This window comes from Oculina patagonica, chromosome 7 (genome assembly GCF_052425735.1).
Source record: "Oculina patagonica isolate OP01 chromosome 7, crgOcupat, whole genome shotgun sequence".
Lineage (NCBI taxonomy): Eukaryota > Metazoa > Cnidaria > Anthozoa > Scleractinia > Oculinidae > Oculina > Oculina patagonica.
This window is the reverse complement of record NC_135764.1, coordinates 26,788,081-26,808,249: the sequence shown is the minus strand read 5'-3', so window position 1 is coordinate 26,808,249 and position 20,169 is coordinate 26,788,081. Positions and strand designations below refer to the sequence as shown.

At 39.2% G+C, this 20,169-nt stretch overlaps 1 protein-coding gene across 2 annotated transcripts; it reads left to right on the top strand.

The window, feature by feature from the left end:
* The first annotated feature begins 21 nt into the window (after positions 1–21).
* LOC144660430 (uncharacterized) lies at positions 22–17,725 on the top strand. 2 transcript variants are annotated; one of them, XM_078521047.1, is made up of 9 exons: positions 22–154; positions 5,847–9,910; positions 12,222–12,347; positions 12,891–13,003; positions 13,315–13,382; positions 13,794–13,936; positions 14,823–14,945; positions 16,182–16,293; positions 17,061–17,725. In XM_078521047.1, exons 2-9 carry the CDS (start codon positions 5,860–5,862, stop codon positions 17,419–17,421), a joined length of 5,097 nt encoding a protein of 1,698 aa, XP_078377173.1. In that variant the 5' UTR covers positions 22–154; positions 5,847–5,859; the 3' UTR covers positions 17,422–17,725. The 2 variants fall into 2 exon arrangements, with proteins under 2 accessions (XP_078377173.1, XP_078377172.1); XM_078521046.1 differs by lacking the exon at positions 22–154 and adding an exon at positions 2,244–2,489.
* Positions 17,726–20,169: the final 2,444 nt, after the last annotated feature.

Here is a 20,169-nt window from a genome sequence, read left to right as displayed (position 1 = left end):
TGAAAAGATGACATTTCGTGGTGCTATATTAATGTGGCTTCGAGAATCGCACGAACCAAGAAGTTTTCATTCACTGACCAGCGGCTTGCTTGTAAATCCCTGTCAGCGGTGGTTACTATGGTAACTGTGACTGTCACCATGGTTTCTCTCAATGGTAAACTCCTTTCTCCAATGTACATATATGAAATTTGCGATGTAGAAATTTTGATTATTATTAATAATAATAAAAAAAAAAACGCAATAAGCCCACAAATTTCTCATTTACTTTGACCAAGGATTGACGCTCAAATTTTCACCAGCTTTTCAAATTCTTAAAGAAACTACGCCACGAATTTCTTATGTTGGAAAACACAAGCTAGAGTTTCGCACGTTTATCGTTCTTGGTGGGGTGTTACTGTAATACGCTTTAATCTTAGCAGGAGTTTCTGCATTAGTTCATTGTCAACTGAAAGTTGTAAAGGGTTAATAAACTGCCCTAGCGAATTCTGAGAAGCTGACGTTTCAACTTTCAAAGTGCACCACTTTGCTCCCCGCCGACGAAGGACTGACGTTCAAGACGTCAGCTTTTCAAAATTCGCTACGGCAGTTTATTTATTTTTATCAACTTACAATTGATAGTCAACTGAGTGCCACACCTGTCCGCCGACGCAACACAACAGTTGCTTTAGAAACTAATAACTTTTTTCTTTAATTTAAACCATCCTTGCCTCATTTTATTTTATAATTATAACTTCTGTTTTGCGTTTCAACCTTGGTAAACTGACATTTTTAAGTTCTTAGTTATCATCAACTGGAGGTTGATAAAGGTTAAAAAAAGCCGTGGCGAATTTTAAAAAGCTGACGTTTCGAGAGTAGGGGCAATATTCTGAAGTTCCCTTCAATTTGAAAGTAATTTCGTAGTTACTAACTATGGTAATTTTGTACATGCCAAAGGCGTAATATGTTGTGGCATGGCTACTTTACAAGATGTTTCATTTTCCATGTCAACTTCAAATCGATAATCAGCCAATTTTTTTGTCTCGTCCGCCGACGCGCGGCAGAAGGATTTGTTTCGCAAAACAGTTTTTTTAGGAAATAATCTGCATCGATTTAGAAGAATTGTACTAGTTTGTGTTTATTCTTCCTCGAGAATTGTTTTTGTGCCCTCTGTTGTGAATGTTAAACGATGACAATTTTAGACTAGAGTTATTTCTTTATTAATAGCTGTTATCATTTAATCGTTTACTCATCGGTTGAGTGCCCGCCCTAGCGGTAACAAAAGTGTTTCGTATTCTAAATAGAATTGTTAACCGCCTTGTATGCAAAATAAGTCGTCAAGGGAATCTTGCTATTAGCCACTGTTATTACCCTCAGGCAGTACTGATAATGTTGATGTAGCCAACGTTTACTTAATTGGGACTCTGTGAGTGGCAGGCAGACTGAACCCTCGTGGGCAACGATTTGATGTCGCCATGTCAATTGATAATTATTATTTATACTATGTTTTCATTTGTGCTTGGTCAGGATTGTAAAAAAAAAACAACAATTCGTGGGCAGCGAGGGGCAGGGTGCAACTTTAATTATAGAATGAGTCCTGAAGGAAATAATACAATATTTAGTTATTTTTTTCTTTATATGATAAAGCCTGTGTCTTGTAGAAAATATAACATCAAGACTGTTAAACGTTTATTCTTTCGCATGATGAGTTTCCATGTCTTGCAAAATAGTTGTTGACTGACGTCTTTCAAGCAAATCAACTTAATTATTTATGAAGTTATGTAGGTTGGGCACGAAGTCAAATTATCTTTAGTTTGTTACGAAATCATCTGCAATGTTATTACTCAAGGTGACTTTTAGTTACGAGAAAGCAATTTTCTGTTGCAAAAATTAGAACTGCTCTGAATTTCTTTCAACTGTCTGTGTTAAATTTACCATTCCCAACAGCGATGACGACTAATTTCTCCCAACAACATCGATACGAAAATCATACAAAAAGATCTTGAGATTTAAGCATTTGATCACCAAAGCTGAACTAAGACGTTGTGCTAGATAGAGAAACAAATTCTCCCAACGGTGCCATAAGAAATTTATGGAAACCAGTGTCAAGAATTTGTATTTTAATCTATATGCAAATACTGAACTGCTGAGTTGTAACGGCAACCAGGTGTGAACAGTGTGTCATCGAAAATAGAACAGAAGCTTCCAGTTGTGAAACTGAAATGACAGTATGCAAATTTTTTAGCGTTCATGGGTTTGTGTCCTTCATAAATTGCGAAGTGCGTCATTTGAAAATGAGGAATGCAATCGAAGTTTCTTGATGTCCGATTCTCCAGATTCCTCGTTGAAAAAACTGAACCATTGTTTGCGGGTGTTTGGTAGAGTTTTCTGACTCCACAAAAAGCAAGAAGTGACTAAACAAGAGTTTGGAAGGATTTGGCAAAGTTCCCCTGGTTTGCCTTAGCTGGGCAAAGTCTGAGTTTATGTAATCTACAAGTAGCACAAGTTTACAGGTACACTTAAATTTATTTTACTTGTCACTTATCCGATATTTACTTTATAGTTTAGCAAGAGCCGGTTAAGTTTAATTATCAAGGGTCGGGTTTGTCATAAGCGGAGTGCAAGTAACTCTTGTGGGCTAATTGATTATAACGGATCGAATGAAGCCGATATCTCGCAAATTTCTTGCCGAAAAAAAGTGTTGCATTTGTTTGCAGCAAATGTTTTGGATCGGTCGTTGAAACAGCGGCCCGAGAAATTCGAACGGAAATGGTAATTTGAAGGAAAAATCGAAACGCTTCGAGCGATATAGTAAATAACAGGTGATGCAGAAGGGTAAATAAGAGGGACGGGAAATAAGTGGTGATGTGGACTGGTGAAGTTAAGGTGATAACTAAATGCTCTTGCGAAGAACTGTACTGTAGGTTTTAATTCAGTGATTTCAGCGAAAATGCTTGTTAGAGTACTTCAGACCCAGAGAGAACGCGGAAAACTTTGTCTAGTTAATTGTCTTGCAATGCTTGGTTAACTCTGTGTTCGAACATTTTCCAAATAATGTCAACCTGGAGTGCTTTATGCTAAAAAATAGCTTTTATTTCTGCCTAAAATCTTTGCAAGATAACTAAAACTTAAACGCCTTTTTTATTTGGAACAATGCGCATATAACTTTTTGATCTTCATCTATGTGTATCGTAAACACGCTAGCGGTTTCCAAAACAGTGAAAACTCACAAAACCGTTTCTCACGCTGGTACCTCAAGCGGTTCAATAAATTTCTTATATCATGCAGCGAGAAAGCGGCTAAGTTTAGCGCTGACACTTAACATTCATCTTGTGGTAAAGATGATAAATTTGTTCCTTTTATTGACTGACGTGGTTTGCAGAACACCGCTAAGTTTTCGCTTCACTGGTTTCGAGCCAGAACGAGAGGATTTCGTTTCTTAGTCATATTTACAAGGCGTTGTGATCCATAATTAGCATTTTATGCAGCTTTTACAAAGAAATTATGTTTAAGGCGGAGTTTACATAAACTTCAAGGCTTCTGCCTTACATAGGCATAGGCTAAGCTGGCGCACAACTGATCTTAATGTCAGCTCTCTTAGTTTATTGTCCCATATTTCTTTAATATTTGTTGTGAGAATTCACGTGTGTATCTAGATTATAGACGTGGTTTAGTCGCTTGATTCAATACTGTATTGATGTTTAATTGTAATTCAGCTTTTTTACACATAAAACATTTTGGCCAGTGTTAAGTACGAGGGAACCGAGGAAACACTCAACTTTGTACACAGAATTTGTGGCTTTTTTTCAAATCTAGCATGTTTCGAGAAACATAGATGCATTTTTTTATATTTATTTTTCCAACCTTGAAGAAGGGTTGAGATGCAAAGTGGCAATATTTTTTTTTTTTGTCATTGGAAACTAAGATTGATTAAATTTACAAGGCAAGTCTCTTTTCATTGCGAATAAGCAAGTATCACGATAAAATTTCTAATATTCCGCGGGGTTTTATAGTGTCTTCTTTACCGTGTTATTTAGAAGTTAATTCTACCAACTGTTTGCTCTACGTTTTTTTAACGTTAGTATTGAAAAGTTGGAAGCACATAAAAATCATGATTTTAAGCTGGCAAATCCGTCTATGTTCGTTATCAGTTTCCTTGAAAACAAATCGATATCGAAATTAGATGTATACTATATGAATGTGTAGGATTTTGCAAACGTAACTTGACTTGTTTTTGTAGAACAAAGAAAATAACAAAAACGTTGTAGCAAGCGGATCTGTTTATTTGAGATAACTGTTATTGCAAAGGCAATATATTACTTTATTTCATTCTCTTCAACAATGTACACATTTCAATAACCCAAAATTCTGCGATCCTTCGAAGAAAGAGATAGAAAACGTTGCTAAATCCTAAATGGTCGTTTCGGAACTTTGCAATTTGCGCAAAAAATATTTTTATTTCTCCTCAACTACTTGCATTGTTTTTCTTTAAGACAACAAAGGAATTCGCACCCATTTAGCTTGTTTATATTTTAGCACAACCTATCCGCTAACATTTCAATTATCTGTTGATGCAAAATTCAGTCATCACACAATAGGTGTAGTTTCACCTGCACTGCAATGACATTCAAATAGAATTAATGCTCGCGTAAATATTGAAGCCTGCTTCGAAACTTATTCAAATTTAACCGCAATGCATTAACGTAATCCGCCTGCCATGAAGATGAGCCAAATATTCAGAGCGAATCGTATGCATCCAAGCTCTAAAATAAAGCCCGATTTATTATCACTTCAAGGTAAGGTAATAACTCAACTATTAACTTAAATTTGTTGTTGAGTTGGCTCAACTATATAGTTCTTCGCTAATAAGTGATTGCCGAGTGTGCAGTACTGCAATTACTGAAAGATTACCCTCTCACTACAACAATCACAGAAGCATTTCTCGTTTCTTATATACATAACTTGTATTGTTGATTTAGTTAGCGACAAACATGTATTTGTAAGTACAATGCGTGGTAGGGGGGTTAGTAACGTTTCTACACAATTTCTGTGTTGTTTTTAAAATTGATGCAGCCTGCGAGCGACATATAACTGTTAGACGGCGGTTATTGGTCATTAATTCTCTACATAAAAGACGTTCAAAAATTTAGTTTAGTGACGTTAGCTGTTTTCAGATGTAATAATCTGGTGCAAAGCTTTGTAACATTATTTTCACAACGATCCATCGGCCTGCATCTGATATACGGAAACAGTGCAAGTTGCTTGTTACAACAACACTTAGCTTCCTTTCCATTTGGCATACACTCTTAAACTTTACGAGTCAGAGTGATTAACTTTTAATATCTCCTTACACAATAGAGTGGTGTCAAGCAGGTAGAGTAGGTTCAAGAAAGCTATTTTGTATAGAGCATATATCTTTGTGATGTAACGGTAGATTCTCAAAACAAATATTAATATAAATGTATGTAAGAGAAAGGAGAACTTATACTCCAATATTGGTATTTAAGAAGCTTGAAGACGTTTAAAAGCCACAAAAATAAAGCAAAATCTGGCACCAGTAAAAAAAAGTACGCTTCAAGAAATTTTGTTATTTTCTCTATTTATCAATTGAGTAATAAACTAGTGGTTAGCAGTCAGTACAGAATGTCCGACACCTTTCTTATAAAAACTGGATGTGCTTTCAGGGTTACTGGTATAACCTTTACTGAAGACAGCTTATTTTAGCTTATAAATCGCGGAGAAGTCCAGTTTTTCTTTGACACGGACTGAGAAAACAGATGTAGATAGCAGTGCCGTTGGCTTCAGTGTTTATCTGTCAGGCTGATAAACTGTACCTGTTGCTTATTTTTGATCCTTTTTTTCCTGGCCAGGTAGTCAACAAAAATGCCCAGACCTCACTCAAAACTGATGTGGATCAAACACCTTCTCCTGTTCCTTGTTTTGCTAACTCCGGCGGCTGGACAGTACACTTTGCCGTTTCTTTATATGCCTATAAAAACCCTGCTCCCGGGGAAATTAGCCAACGATCCTAAACATTTTAAAGTCACCACAGAACATGTAAGGTCTCTTAATGGCTGGGCTTTCGAAAAAGCTTATTCTGAAAATATGCAAGCTATATTAGATGCATTACCAGGTGAATTTTATCCATCGACATTCACCGCTGCGGATTTGGTGGACTTAAACTACCACTGGTCCTATGAAATTCCATTTGACGACATAAACAGCTCTTTTGTTGAACAGGACGTTGCGTTGGTATTGAAACCGTCGGATTTCCAGCAGGAACTTCTGAAATTCACCGGCGAAAAGTTCCTTTTTGCTGTTGACAACGTCGCATCAAGACTGGGAATTCCAGCTATTAATCTGTCCAACTCTTACGACCCAGGCGATTGGGAGACTGTTGTACATGCGATGATCTCGGAAAGCGCTTTGGCGTTCACTGAAAGGCTCCAACTCCCTTCAGTGGATGCTTTGGCACAGCTAGTGCAGATAGAGACGCAGCAACTTCTAAATCTCAACCTCAGCACGTTCGAGGGGCTTGTGTTTTCTTTTCCTCCGAAAAAGGTAATCCTTGACACTAACACAACGTCTACAGTTTTTAGTTCATCTGGTATCGCGGAAGCTTCCTACAGCAAAATCACTCTAACAAAAGTCTTAACAAACGAAGAAATCAAACTTTCCCTTCACGAATTTTCCATTTTGTACAATAAAAGCGCCGAACAAGCAAAGACGATTGACAGAACGACACTGAGTCAGATTTATCGTATGTGTGACATTCCATTCGAGGCCATCTTAAACATGACTTTGCCTGACGCCTCTCAAAAAGTTGTTGGATCAATTAACCAGTCTTCGCCATGTCCAGTATTGATACAAATAAAAGGGAAAGCCATTTCGTCTTTTCAAAGCGACTCTGTGGCCATCACAAAAGATATGACGGTGCTGGAAATTCTTACCACTGTTACCGGCCATCAGTGGCATGCAGTTCGCTGGGCTTTCGATGCCTCTTTGTCAGACTGGGAATTTCTGGATTCCGTCACACTACTGCAGCTTGCCGAAATCTCTGGATATGAAGTGGAAGCTTTGCGTAACGAGTCTGTGAGTGAGTCAGTCAAACTTATCTTTGCTCTCAGAGAAAATAACACTCTTGACAACAAGACGGAGGCCTATCGAGCATTCATTGGAGGTGTGCTAAAGGAATCATTCAACCTCTCCTTTAGTGAGGTGGCCACTTCGAATGAAGTACCTGAAGGCTCACTTCAAAATGCGTCGTCGGCTTTCCTGTTCAAAAGCTTTTTTAATGCCACTGTCACCTACTTCAAGCTGAATTTAAGTGATATCATCTCAGCTGTACAGGTAACAGAAGAACAACTATACAATTTACCAAGACAAAAATGGAATAACACGATTTCTGTCATTATTGACGCCGTGGTAACGATAGAGGCTGCCAACTTGCAAATGCCGACCGAAAGATTGTTTCAGTTGTTAGGATATAACTCTGGCGAGCTTTCTATTGCCCAGTTAAAGGAGCTTATAATAACTCAAATTCACGATGTGAAGCAAAAGAAGATGAAGTTTGAGAATGATCCTATTAGCTGGTATTTAGACAACAATTCTGTCTCCGATGCTGATTATCTTAATTCGTCAGTTCTCTCCTTGTTGTTGTCAGCGAGTGGTTTTACTTCCGATGAGTTGAAACTGGTTTACAATCTCAATTCAGATCAATTGTTCATTCTTGGAGGGATGAAGTTTAGCGACTTGCCTCGTCTTTGCGACCGCGACACTTCCGCTACCAAAGACATGACCCCATACAACATTACAGCAGAGTTGACTGGAATTAAAGCATCTAGCGCTGGCTGTACGAATACGAGATTTTACGTCGAAGCTCGGCACAAAAACATGTCATATTTGCAGACAGCATTTAGTGCCTTTGCAAATTCGAGCATTTCCTTCGTGGATATCGTGGAAACGGTGACCAAAATTCCATGGCGACAAAACGTTTGGGCTTTTGGATTAAAGATGGAAGACTGGACTGTGCTCAATGTTCTTAATCAGGACACATTTAAAGAGGTCAGTGGCATAACTGCAGGCGAGTTTATGTCCAAAACGCTGCTACAGGTATTTGAAAGTTCTGTGCAGCTACAGAGTGTAAACGATCAAGCTCTTCGCGTGAAGGTAAACCAAAATCGGGGACCAACGTTGAATATTCTTTATGGATTGTTTAACACGAATGAAGACGAGCTTATTCAGTATGGAAACACAGATAAAGCGCATTATGATGTATTGCTTCCAATAGAAGTTGTTCCATTGTTGTTTGAATACCTCGAAGCCAAATTCAACGTGTCTTTGAAATCCCTAGAAGCAGCTTTGAATTTGCAGCCCGGGAATCTCGGTAAACTCTCGCCAACCGAGTGGCCAGAGATGATACCGCCTCTTAAGGCAGAGATTATTCAAAGTGGACAACAGCAGCTTGGTGTAACGCCGCAGAATTTTGCAATGTTGTTGCAAGAAACAAGTGACAGCCTTCAGGGCTTAACACTAGCTGAGGTCGAATCAAAATGGGACAACGCCTTTTCCAGACTGTTGAAAGGAAAAAATGCTATGGAGAAAGAATCGGTGCTGCAGATTATAAATTCGATTGGAATTGCAAACGAATCTTTGCATGATGTTACCGTTTTGGAATTCGTTGAAAATAGGATCAACCTCACAAAATCAGAACTGTTACTGCTCTACAACTTTAGTTCAATTGGCATTGAAGTACTTAGAAACTACACTTTTGTGGAACTTCCCATCTATTGTGAATTCTCCATGAATGACCTCTTCAATAAACTGCCATATGCCATTATAGTCTCAATGCTGGGCCACAACGGCGACCTGACATGCAGAAAGGTTGCACTGGTAGTTGCTGCAGCGACTATTCCTGTCGACGAACTGGCTACAAAATTTAACTTTGAAGTAAAGAACAACATCAGCCTGTTGATGATGTTCGAAGACCTGTTCCAGCTACCGTGGCCAAAGATTGTATGGGCTGTAAATGCCTCCTTTCTTGACTGGCCGATTCTAGGTGCAATATCCCTGAACGATGTCGCTACCCTAACGTCAGTTACCGCAGACAACATCAAGCTGCTTAAATCCTTTAGGGAGATAACAGAAGAGCTACTGGCCCTTCCAAGTAATTCATATGCCTCACTTTTAAATGACTATCGCACCGAGCTCGTTAACAAAGCATTCAGTCTTTTTAACATCAACTCGTCCCAGGTGTGTGATGACTGTAATGTTTTGGACATTCTGTGGAATTCACTGACACAGCTCAATTTACGAATCGATTTTGACCGACATATACTACCAAATGAATTAAATGTCTCTCTTGAAGAGTTTAAACTAATTCTTCCATCACGGTGGTCTCTACTGGTGCTTCCCATAGTGAAGGACGGCTACTCAAGGGCTGCGAAGGCTCTTGGCATGAATCCTGATCGTTTGTCGATCCTCATAGAGGTCCCTACTGAGTCTATACATAACATGTCTCTGAAAGATTTCCAAGCTGTTTTAGAACAATCTATTCAACCGTTCATCGACGCTAAGACAGCCTTGACGAATTCATCACTGATGGACCTTGCCGCAGCCAACGGGACGAATTTGACAGCACTACAAAACGAAAGTATCTTTCACGTCATCGACTTGCTTCTCAATGTTCCCATTGAGAACTTGACCTTCATCTTCAACTGGACAGCACATCAACAGGCCAAGCTCAAGAACTACACTGTAGATGACATGGCTTACTACAAGGGAGTAGGACTACTCGACCTTGGTAATAAAAACTTACTCACTTTTGTGAACCTGATCTTGACAGAGACATTACCTCCACGTACCGCTTCACCCCCCACTTTGGCACCATGCAAACCAGGATTAGCCAGAGTCAGCGAAGATGCAGAGTGCACAGGTAACCGTGTCTTTTTAAGTTCCTTTCTATGTAACAGAATAGAGATCTTTAAAGGAGCTATTTCACGGGATTTCGCAGATTTTTGGTCTAAACTGTTCTGAAATTAGTGGTAAGCAACTAAACCATATAATTATCTTTGAACATCTTAAGGAAAATATAACCTTAATTTATTGATAGAAATCAAGCTACGGCTATAAATATCGATTTTTTTTTATGACGCGCGGAAACAACTTGAAAACGTTAGCTTTACTTTTTCAAGTTGCAATCCGTTTTCATCCATGCCGTCCGCAGCCAAAGATGCTCGATAACAGTTTCAATTTTCAATAAAAATGGACTATTATTTCCTGTGACAAAAATATAAATTTTGGCTGTTCAAAATTCTGGTAAAATCCTTGACATAGTCCCTTAAAAGGAGAAGTTCACACCAGAATGGCCATTTATTTTCTTAACGCCAATAAAAAGTTTACACAACGATATGTTATTCACCAGAATTTCAGCCTCCAACGTTCGCTATAACCCTACGAAATCTTTCCCAAAACTCACAACTGAACGCCGCCATCTTGGAGCTGATAATGTATGCGTGACGTCAAAGAGCTCAGCCTGAAGTTTGGCGGGAAAATTTTAAAAGTCAAAACTCCTTGTGTTTTGTATTTCTTGGCATAGGCGTACGAGGCGGGGGGGCGAGGGGGGCTGCAGCCCCCCCAGTGCCAAAATATTTCGGGCAAAATGCTTAGAATTCGGGCAACAAGCCTAAAAAAATAGAAAATAAGGCGAAAAGTCTACATTACGTTCAAAACGAATTACATCAACATGAAAAGTATTGGAAATGTACCTAACTTTGTTGTTCAAAAGTCCGAATTTCTCATTCATCTGCGTTCGTTTCCTATCGCAAATTGCTATGATCATGTTCGATTTTTCTCGCAAATTCGGCGTGACTCCTCAGTTTTAAAAAGTTGCAATCAGCTTTTCGAAAGCTCGAGCGTTTGCGCACGGTGGATCTAGTGCAAGACCTTGAAGCAGTTATAAATGTGATGAAGCTAATGCTTTCGACTCAAATGTTTAGTTCTCAGGGCTAACTTGAAACTTTCAACGAAATGTTTTAAAACCCATTCATCCCTGCATGTTTTACACGCTTTTGTATTACTTTAAAATGGGGGCAAAACAATGTAAATTGGCTTCCCAAAATAAATATAATTTTTTCTGAAGTAGAGTGAATATAAATAAAAGATATTCGAAAAAGGATTCAGGGCATTGACACCTTCGGATAACGCCACAAAATTTATTTAAGATCTTAAGCAAGCAGGCGAAAATTGTACACAACTATTTCAATGCATGTTTTATTTTTCATTTACATGCCTCTTTATTCGGCTTTCAGCCCATGCCATTTTTTTCGGGCAAAAAGGTCTCCGCCCCCCCCCCCCCCCCCCCCAGGACCGAAGTTGCCCGTACGCCTATGTTTCTTGGAGCTCTGTTTGAGCAAAATGGAGATGCACAAACAGGCATTTTGACAAACAAAAGCCATTACGAGGAAACAAGGAGTTTCGAGTATTTAAATTTTCTGGCCAAACTTCAGGCTGAGCTCTTTGACGTCACGCATACATTACCAGCTCCAAGATGGCGGCGTTCATTTGTCGGGTTTTGGGAAAGATTTCGTAGGGTTATAGCGCACGTTGGAGGCTGAAATTTTGGTGAATAATATATCTTTGTGTAAACTTTTTATTGGCGTAAAGAAAATAAATGGCCATTCTGGAGTGAACTTCTCCTTTAAGTTTGCGTATTGCATTTGATAAACTGGTATTCTGTAAGGCCTTTTCTGAGAAAAACTTTGCAGAATTGCATACTTTTAATTCATAAAATGGTCAGGGAGATGATAACAATTATAAGTATTAGATGGAGCAGAACGATATAAAACTTGAAGATGAGAAGTATCTCATTGTTTCTATTCATAATTACATAATTACAAATATTCTCATTTACTTGTTTCCCAGCCGTGGCATTTAACCCGTTTATTCCCAGTGGTCTTACAGGCTGCATATGTTTCTCTTAATATTCATTATAAGAATTGGTGATATACAATACAATACAATACAATACAATTTTATTGTCCATACGTGGGACGAGGTCTCCCTCGATGTCCAAGCCAGAGGCTCATGTATAAAACGTAGGACTAAAATCAAAATACACTTAAGTATATGCTATTAAAAATATAAAATATCTCACGAAGAAAACATTTTTGACTATTTTTTTTTAGTCGTGCTACCTTTGAACTGACCATAAAAAGTAATTGTGGTTTTATTCTCTGAATACACAGATGTGAACGAGTGCAGTTCAGGAACATGCGGTACAGACAGTCAGTGTCAGAATTACCACGGTGGCTTTGACTGTGAATGCGAAGTTCCTGGCCATTTTAAAGTCAATGCCGACGAAAAATGCAAACGTAAGTTGAAACTCTCAAACACGCCCCGTTCCGTGTCTGCATGTTGCTATAGCACAACTGGATTCTACGGGTACTTTAACCACTCATGTGGTGCTATAGGTGCATGTCTTGAGCTAAACAGTAACTTTGGGCTGGAATCTTCTGATCGGTTTGTTCGAGCCCCATCATCTTAGATTTCAATAGCCGAACAATCCTGGATAGGTTGAATATGTTGCCAGTCGCAGTATTTTTGTAGTTACAATGGTGACCATTGTCAAGAAATTGTACGTGTGGTTAGTTTAATATTCAGGGGATCTTGCATTCTCGAACTATCAGAAAAAAAAAATGTTTAGAACTTCCAAACATATAAACTATAAGTTGTTTGTCGATTATCATGAATCTGCCTAAATCTTTCAGTTCGACACTCTTACTATACTTTCCTTTATTTTTGTAATGCTTACTTCATTGCTTCTCAGAGTTTGACCAGGCCACTCAGTATGTTTATCGACTAAAACGTAAGCTTTTTTATCACAATTACTTTCTTTTCTTCGGTCTGTTTTGCAGCTTGCAAGACGTTTAGAGGCGCTCTGACGGTTACAAACAAGATATATCGAACGTCGCACAAGGACAAATCAACAGAGAGTTACTTCGATTTCAAAAAAGACTTTGAAACAACGGTAAGTCATTCCAAGCCTTGTTATAAATGTTTCAGCCAACTGTTTAGAGACTTTAGAAGTCGCTCAGGCCACGAACCATGACTTTTTCCTACGCTCTGCGGCGTAAAAATTCATTTCTATTTTTGAAATAAACAAGTATTGTATTGCAAAAGGATCCTATGTTGAAAACAAAAGGACAGCAAAAGGCGGTTATGGCCATAAAACGTTGCCAAGTTCTTCTGTTGATCTTTAGCGCTTTTTCATTATACTATTTCTGTGGAAAATAAAAAAATTACCGTAGTCTTAAAACTTTCACATTGTTTTATTTTTAGGTTAACGAAGAATTCAAGAAATCATCCGTCAAGCAATTCTACTATGGATGTAGAGTTAATAATTTAAGGTATTAAATAATAGTTGTTTTAGACAGATTTCCTCTCAAGATTTTATTGATTCATCGTCTCATTTCCAATAGAAGGAAGAAATATTTTTGTCATTTGAAAGTTTAAAAAGCTTACACAGTTTGTATGAAAATAAAACGTTGTATGGCAAAGCCTAGCCTTTTAGCAACTTTTTCCATACAAATCTTTAGTTTTCAAACTCTTCTACCCTCGTTTAATCGCACACTATTGCTACTTGTCTCATAATTGCAATCTCGCTAACAAATGACGTTTCTTCCATTTCTGGGAGCCATTTCGTACTTTTATAACTGACAAGATCACGTGACAGGGTCTGTCTGCAGAGGACCTATTTTCTCTTTCTTTCTTTGTTTCTAATGTAAATCTGATCACCTTTGTGTTTCCAATTTTTCTAGGAATGGAAGTATCGTCGTAGATTACCTAATCTTCACGAGTCCAGAATACACTGGCTCGATACAGGATTTACAGAACGCATTAACGGAAAGATTAAACAATTCGCATCTCGGTGCACTTGCAGTCAAAACGCCAGTTATTGAAGGTAAATAGATATAGGTTTATACAGTGGAACCTTAAAATCTTGATCATCGGGTATAAACTTAAGTTTTGTAGTTATACAATGAAATACTAGTTTCAACGAATAAATCTTCGTTCGCTGCGTGGCACTTCTAATTGTGAATATTAAGAATAAAAGTATATTAAAAGTGCCAAAAAGTTCATTGCAAACCAAACGTTTCGGGCTTAGCCCTTCATCAGTGGTAAATTGGTCGTTAATAAATGAAACGACCATTAAAAATACGCCATGAGAGTCACCCCGCGTCATGACCACCACGTTAATGGTGGAGGGGGACAGGGGGGTGGGAGACCGGGAGAAAAGGGGCGGGAAGCGGGAGGAGAGAGGGAGGGAAGCGGGATTCCTAAGGTGGCGGGAACCAGGAGAAAATGAGTAAAATTTCGCAATGTTTCGGTATATTTCGCAACAGATAGGGGACAAAAGAGGAGGGCACCACTACGGAAAGGGGCGGGAAGCAGGAGTAAAAGGTACGGGAGGCGGGAGGTTCAGACCCCCCTGTCCACACCCACTTAATGCGACCACCTCATTGTTATGGTCACTTTTTTGACCCGAACGCAAGCTCAGTGAATTTCTTCCGTAATTATCCCGTTATTCCAAAGAACTTAACACTATTAACCCCCCCAACCACGTTTTGGAGTCCCCAACCATACATTTTCTTTTTATTATAAAATAACCAGGCTATCACGACCCTCGAAATGTCTGAGGACAAAACAGGTAGAGGGAAACAGTAACTGAAACAAATTGTTTTCAGTTGCAATCAACACGTCTGAGTTATCAGTTTGCTGTGCTGCGAACAGGAGTCAAAGGGTAGCTGGCTTGTTTTTGTTTTACTGAACTTTGTTTTCTGTTAAAGATTTTGACGAGTGTGAGACTCATCAAGACGACTGCGGTCAACATGCGACTTGTGTCAACACAGACGGGTCTTTTGACTGCACCTGCGATGACGGCTATGATGGAGATGGTCGTACATGTGAAGGTACTTAATAGTGTGGTTAAGCTTAACTATAATCGTAGTTTAGAAATTTTATATCAACCCGCTATATGGGAGGCGCGGTGGCCTAAGGGTTAGAGCGCCGGACTCCGGATCGAGCGGTCCGGGTTCGAGCCCCGGCCGGGGTCACTTGTGTTATGTTCTTGGGCAAGACACTTTACTCTCATAGTGCCTCTCTCCACCCAGGTGTATCAATGGGTACCGGCGACATAATGCTGGAGGGGGGGGAACCCTGCAATGGACTAGCATCCCATTCAGGGGGGAGTAGAAATATTCCTAGCCGCTTAATGCTACGGAAACCGGGATAAGCTCCGGCAGTGTGGGCCGCTTGGCTCGTGGCTTCTCCTCCTCTCTGGCTATATACAGATATCAATACTTTAAATTCACCTTTTGCCTGCCAGTATACAGGCCTCGGTGGGTAAAAAGAAATTAAGTCAAAATTGCTAACTGAGAATATTTACAGAATAAGTTTCGATTCCCAGATCATACGAGCATTATAGAGGCACTTTGCTTTCGCTCATGCAGGTGCAGCAGTAGCTTTAGGGTATTCTTCATACAAGGCCTTAGTTAGAAATTACCGGGGACAGTTTTACTCCAAGGTTTAATCACAAGACTCTGTCAAAGCCTATGTTCAACAGAGCTACAGTCGAAGCTCTCGTAAGCGGACACCCTCGGGACGCGAAAAAAGTGTCCGTAACTGGAGCTGGCCGCTTACGAGAATGGTTCTCGCAAGCGGCCACTAGATGTGTAGGGGATAGATGGCCGCTTACGGGAGCTTTCCCAGCTAACAATAACCGGGCGGACGTGGTTGACGACAAAAAAAAGCACTGAAATATGGTACGGTAATTACTGTAAAATCATTGTGACGAACGGCGATGTAAAGTTCATTGATAAAAATAAGATAAAGAGGTTGTAAATAGGATTCTCCTTGGGTTGTCCGCTTACGGGAGCCTTAAAACAAAGAAAAAGTCTAAGTCGTAATCTCTGAAAGTGTCCGCGACCGCTTACGGGAATGTCCGCTTACGAGAATGTAAAAATACAGTGTTTGTATGGGAGTTAAAACGGGTTTTCCAACAAGACGGCCGTAAGTAGAGCTGTCCGCTTACGAGAGTGTCCGTTAAGAGAGCTTCGACTGTATTCGCCAAACCAGTTGTTGAAAGTTAATCTATAAAATAATACCTTAAATAGTCGAAACTTAATTTGTATATATTTTTTCCTCAGCGGGATTTTTCAAAACCATGTGGTGGACTGTTATCGTAGCTGCATTCCTTCTACTGATAGTTGTCATTATAGTGGTGTGTTTGGTTATAAAGAGACCCAAGCCTTCTGCAAGGTAAGCCGTTTATACCCGGCGCATTGCAGCTAATATCTTGTTTTTGCCTATTGCCATTTTAAAACAATCATTCTCCAAAAACGTTGAGGCACATACCTGTATGTCTATTAAATTTTTCCCGTCCTTTCTCCTAATCAATTTTAAATGTGCGAGTTAAGATGCTTTAAAACTTTGTGTAACAACCTTCAATAGGAAAGAAGGGGGGAGGGGGGGAGGGGGGAGATCATCATCATCATCATCATCATCATCATCATCATCATCATCATCATCATCATCATCATCATTTTATTAGCCACTTGAGAATTAAACTTTTACAGCAAAAACATTATAGTAGGGCGAGGAGACCTCCAAAAAACCACAAGGCTTTTAGGGGCCACCTCGGTTATCAATAATAGTATGTTATACTTCTTTTATGTTACGTTTACAAAACTCTTACGAAGGCAATTTTAAGTTTTCAACAACCGTGCGAAGCATTTTCCGAGAAGGATAACTGTACGCATCCATACAAGCAATGTGTGATCACCAAAACAGAAAAAATGTCACATATCAAATTTTGATCTATCCAAAAGAAAAAAAAGTGGTGCAAACCTTACCGCCAAAATGGCTTATAGATGCGTTTACACAGGCAGGAATACAACATCATAACCCTAGCTGCCATGTTCCGACACTGAACACTTGAATCGGTGTTGAAAGTTTCAGCACATCTCGCCATTTTTGTAACTCTCTCTCTAGTTCTTCTTATAATTCTATCTTGTTTATTACTATAGGTATGGTCTAGAAACCGATGACTCCCTACAACAGAACCAGCCGTACAGAAGGAATAGCGAAGCGAGTAAAGTATCGTACCGCAGTGGTGACGTATACTACAAAGACAAAGACGGCATACGGAGGCCTGGGACAGCGCATAGCTCTCACGCACAAGAGTCTGGACGACCCCACCCCCCACATTTTGTTGGCGATGATGACTATGAGCCAAACGGCAGGATGAGAGCCAAAACACCGTTCGAGTTGGTGGTTGAGAAAAACTCCAGAAATGGCAACGTTTATGAGGACCAAGAGCAGTTTAATATGTCCGAACTTCCTTCATCTGGCGCGAATGGAACGGTGAATACCGCTTTTAAGGACTAGCAGTACTTCAAGCTTAAACAAAATACCGAGGGTCAGAAAGCGAAAGGAAACCGACCAGTCGGTCTTAAACGCCGGTATCAGAGTGACCGAGAGAGATATGTGCGATAGGAGACTTTGAAGTTTCGTATCAGAGCAAGTCTTAAAAGACTCGCCCCGGGTCGGTATCTTTTTTGTAGTAGATAAGTTACAGATTGAATATGTTCAAAGAGTTTCGTAATAAAATTAAACTAACTTTGCAAATGCACCAGCAATAATGATTTGTAAAAAAAAAAGAGAGAGAAAAAAAAACAGAAAATAATGGGCCTATGATAGAACTTTTCGGTTAAAAATCCGCCATTTTGAAAATGGATCCGCAACGTTACATTGCTGAGATATTAACCACCCTTTTTCTTTCTCCCCGTCTTCTTCTGCGCGCATTGTCCTTTTTGCGTGATCGCGCTTGTGCTTGCGCGCTATTTTTTGTCGAAAAACTGAAGCATGCCCTTGAAATTTGGGGGGACTCTAGCGCTCGTCGTGTTTGCAAATGGGATTTTACAACCGGAAGATCTATTGGTTCCCTGTGTAACTAAAAAAAAGGAAGACCTATTTCTTTTGCAACAAAACAAGATAGTTTCGATTGAGATCTTCAGAACACTACGCAAAATTTACGCGTACTAAATAGCTGTAAGCACTTACCAAGTCAATATGTTTTTCACAAAAGATCGTAAAAATGTAACACAGGAAACTAAAAATACTCAGGACATAAATTCGCTTGCTTAGTTTGTAGTTTGCCAGCTTGGGCACGTTGTTTAGGACACCTTTGTACAGAATTGCTTACGTAGAACAGCGCCAAAGAAGTAATAAAAACCCACAAAGGAACGAATATGGTTACGATTGGGGTGGATTTAGTCAGTTAACGATGACTTAAGAATTATAGGTTAAGATATTCAAAATTGGCTGCCGTGAGTGATGTAGCGCCTTTTAACTTCACGTTCCTTAAATTTATGTTAGGCATGATAATATTTAAGATTTTGTATATAACAAAACCCTTAAGGTTTGTGCAACGTACCCTTGTGGATCATTAGAACTTGTTAACAGGCTATTCATATTCGTGTTATTAGTCTTCTTGAAGCTGTCATTTAGCTCCAAGCTCCTCACGCGACACGGGAGCATGACGCGTGACAAGTCACGAAACACATGCACCGGGGAAGCGTCGCGTGTCGTCTCTAACAACGGCTTCGAATTAGACTATGTTATTATCATTAGCTGCTTATTTCTAGTAAATGTACTGTTGAACAGTACAGAAGTTTTATTAACATGTCCTATGTTTTCCCTTGAAAAACTTGAAAGTTGTAATAGAAAATTTAATAAACTCAAAAACCATACTTGCAGTGTTTCTACTATATCACATATAGTGATTTTATTTACCCCGTGACCACATCTAGCAATCAGTGCTAAATAATCAAAATAAGTATATTATAAAACAGTGGACAGCGTTTTTGGTGCGCGCTGATTGGCTACTCAAACTTCGGATACGCGCGCGAGAAAATTGTTATCTTTGACAGGAATAAACTAGTTAAAAATCATCCTTTCGGGCTATATTATCTCACTGTTTTAGTATATACTAAAACAACTATGTGTCGTGGCTAGTGGTGAATAGTTGTTAACTAACATAAAAAAACAGTCGTAGACCACGGCAGTAAAACTTAGAAGGTATATAGCACGGCCGTGAAAAATGTTCCCTTTGAGGTCAGCAACGTGGCGTAATGACTTCCTATAACCAATAGGGTAACCTATACTGTCAGTGACTACCTTACGGCCGCCATATTGGATGCGCCATCAAAACCCACGGCGCCACTTGAATCCATCATTTGTGTGCTGTCCGCCATCTTGGTCCGCCATCTTTCCCATGACGGCAGAAAACCACAAAAAAAAAATAACAAAGCTAATAAAAGAATGTTACAATAGTCTAAAAATATCAAAGTCACTGCAAGGAAGTTAACAGTTTTTCACTAAAAAAAAAAAAATAAAAATAGGAAAACACGCCTGTCGAAAAGTTCCTTATTAAAAAAACAACGACCAAATTGTTCTCGGATGAATGCCAGATAAAGTCACAGTTCTGGGTGACATTTGCTGCCTGCCCCCTCCCAATTTCTTTAAAAAAATAAATAAAACAGTTTCTGTGGTGAGAACATTGTAGTTAAACCATATTGTACTTATCTTATGCCCCCTAAAATACAGACGTTGAGCCTTTCAGTCCTAAGCTTCCGCTTCGCCATCTCTGAGTGTTAAAGGAGCTACGTCACGGAACATGCATCTTAAAAAAATTGGTATTTTTTTTTCAAGTTCGTCGTTTGTGATCCGTCCTAATCTTCGTCAGTCGAAACCATCCCTGGCTATTTTCGCATTTTTGTTTCTCCTTTGTTGTTTTTCTGTGTAAGAAAAGTGGTATTTTGAGGATTCCTTCAATTTTAAAGTTATCAGAAAAATGATTTAGAATATCTTGACACTGCTCATTTAAAGTCAAACCTCTTGTTCTGCAGGCTAGACAGAAGCCTAGTCGGTAATAGTTTGTTTCAATTTGTTGCCAGCATGGCAATTAATAATCATTGTGAATATTTGTAGCTCTAGTTGGTCAGGTATGTCGAAAACAATGACCGATGCTAGCTATATTTTGTGTGTGTGTAGTTGTATACCTTTCTTTTGCGCTTCTAGTGTACTTTTTTTTTTTCTTCTTCTTCCGTCGTATTATTACAAGTATTGTAAAAA

What these genes read in the sequence shown, in the direction of transcription:
- LOC144660430 (XM_078521047.1), top strand. Translation starts at nt 5,860, where the DNA reads ATGCCCAGACCTCACTCAAAACTGATGTGGATCAAACACCTTCTCCTG. An exon ending in CGAAGATGCAGAGTGCACAG is followed by an intron (nt 9,911 to 12,221) that starts GTAACCGTGTCT and finishes CTGAATACACAG; the next exon opens with ATGTGAACGAGTGCAGTTCA. An exon ending in TGTAGAGTTAATAATTTAAG is followed by an intron (nt 13,383 to 13,793) that starts GTATTAAATAAT and finishes CAATTTTTCTAG; the next exon opens with GAATGGAAGTATCGTCGTAG.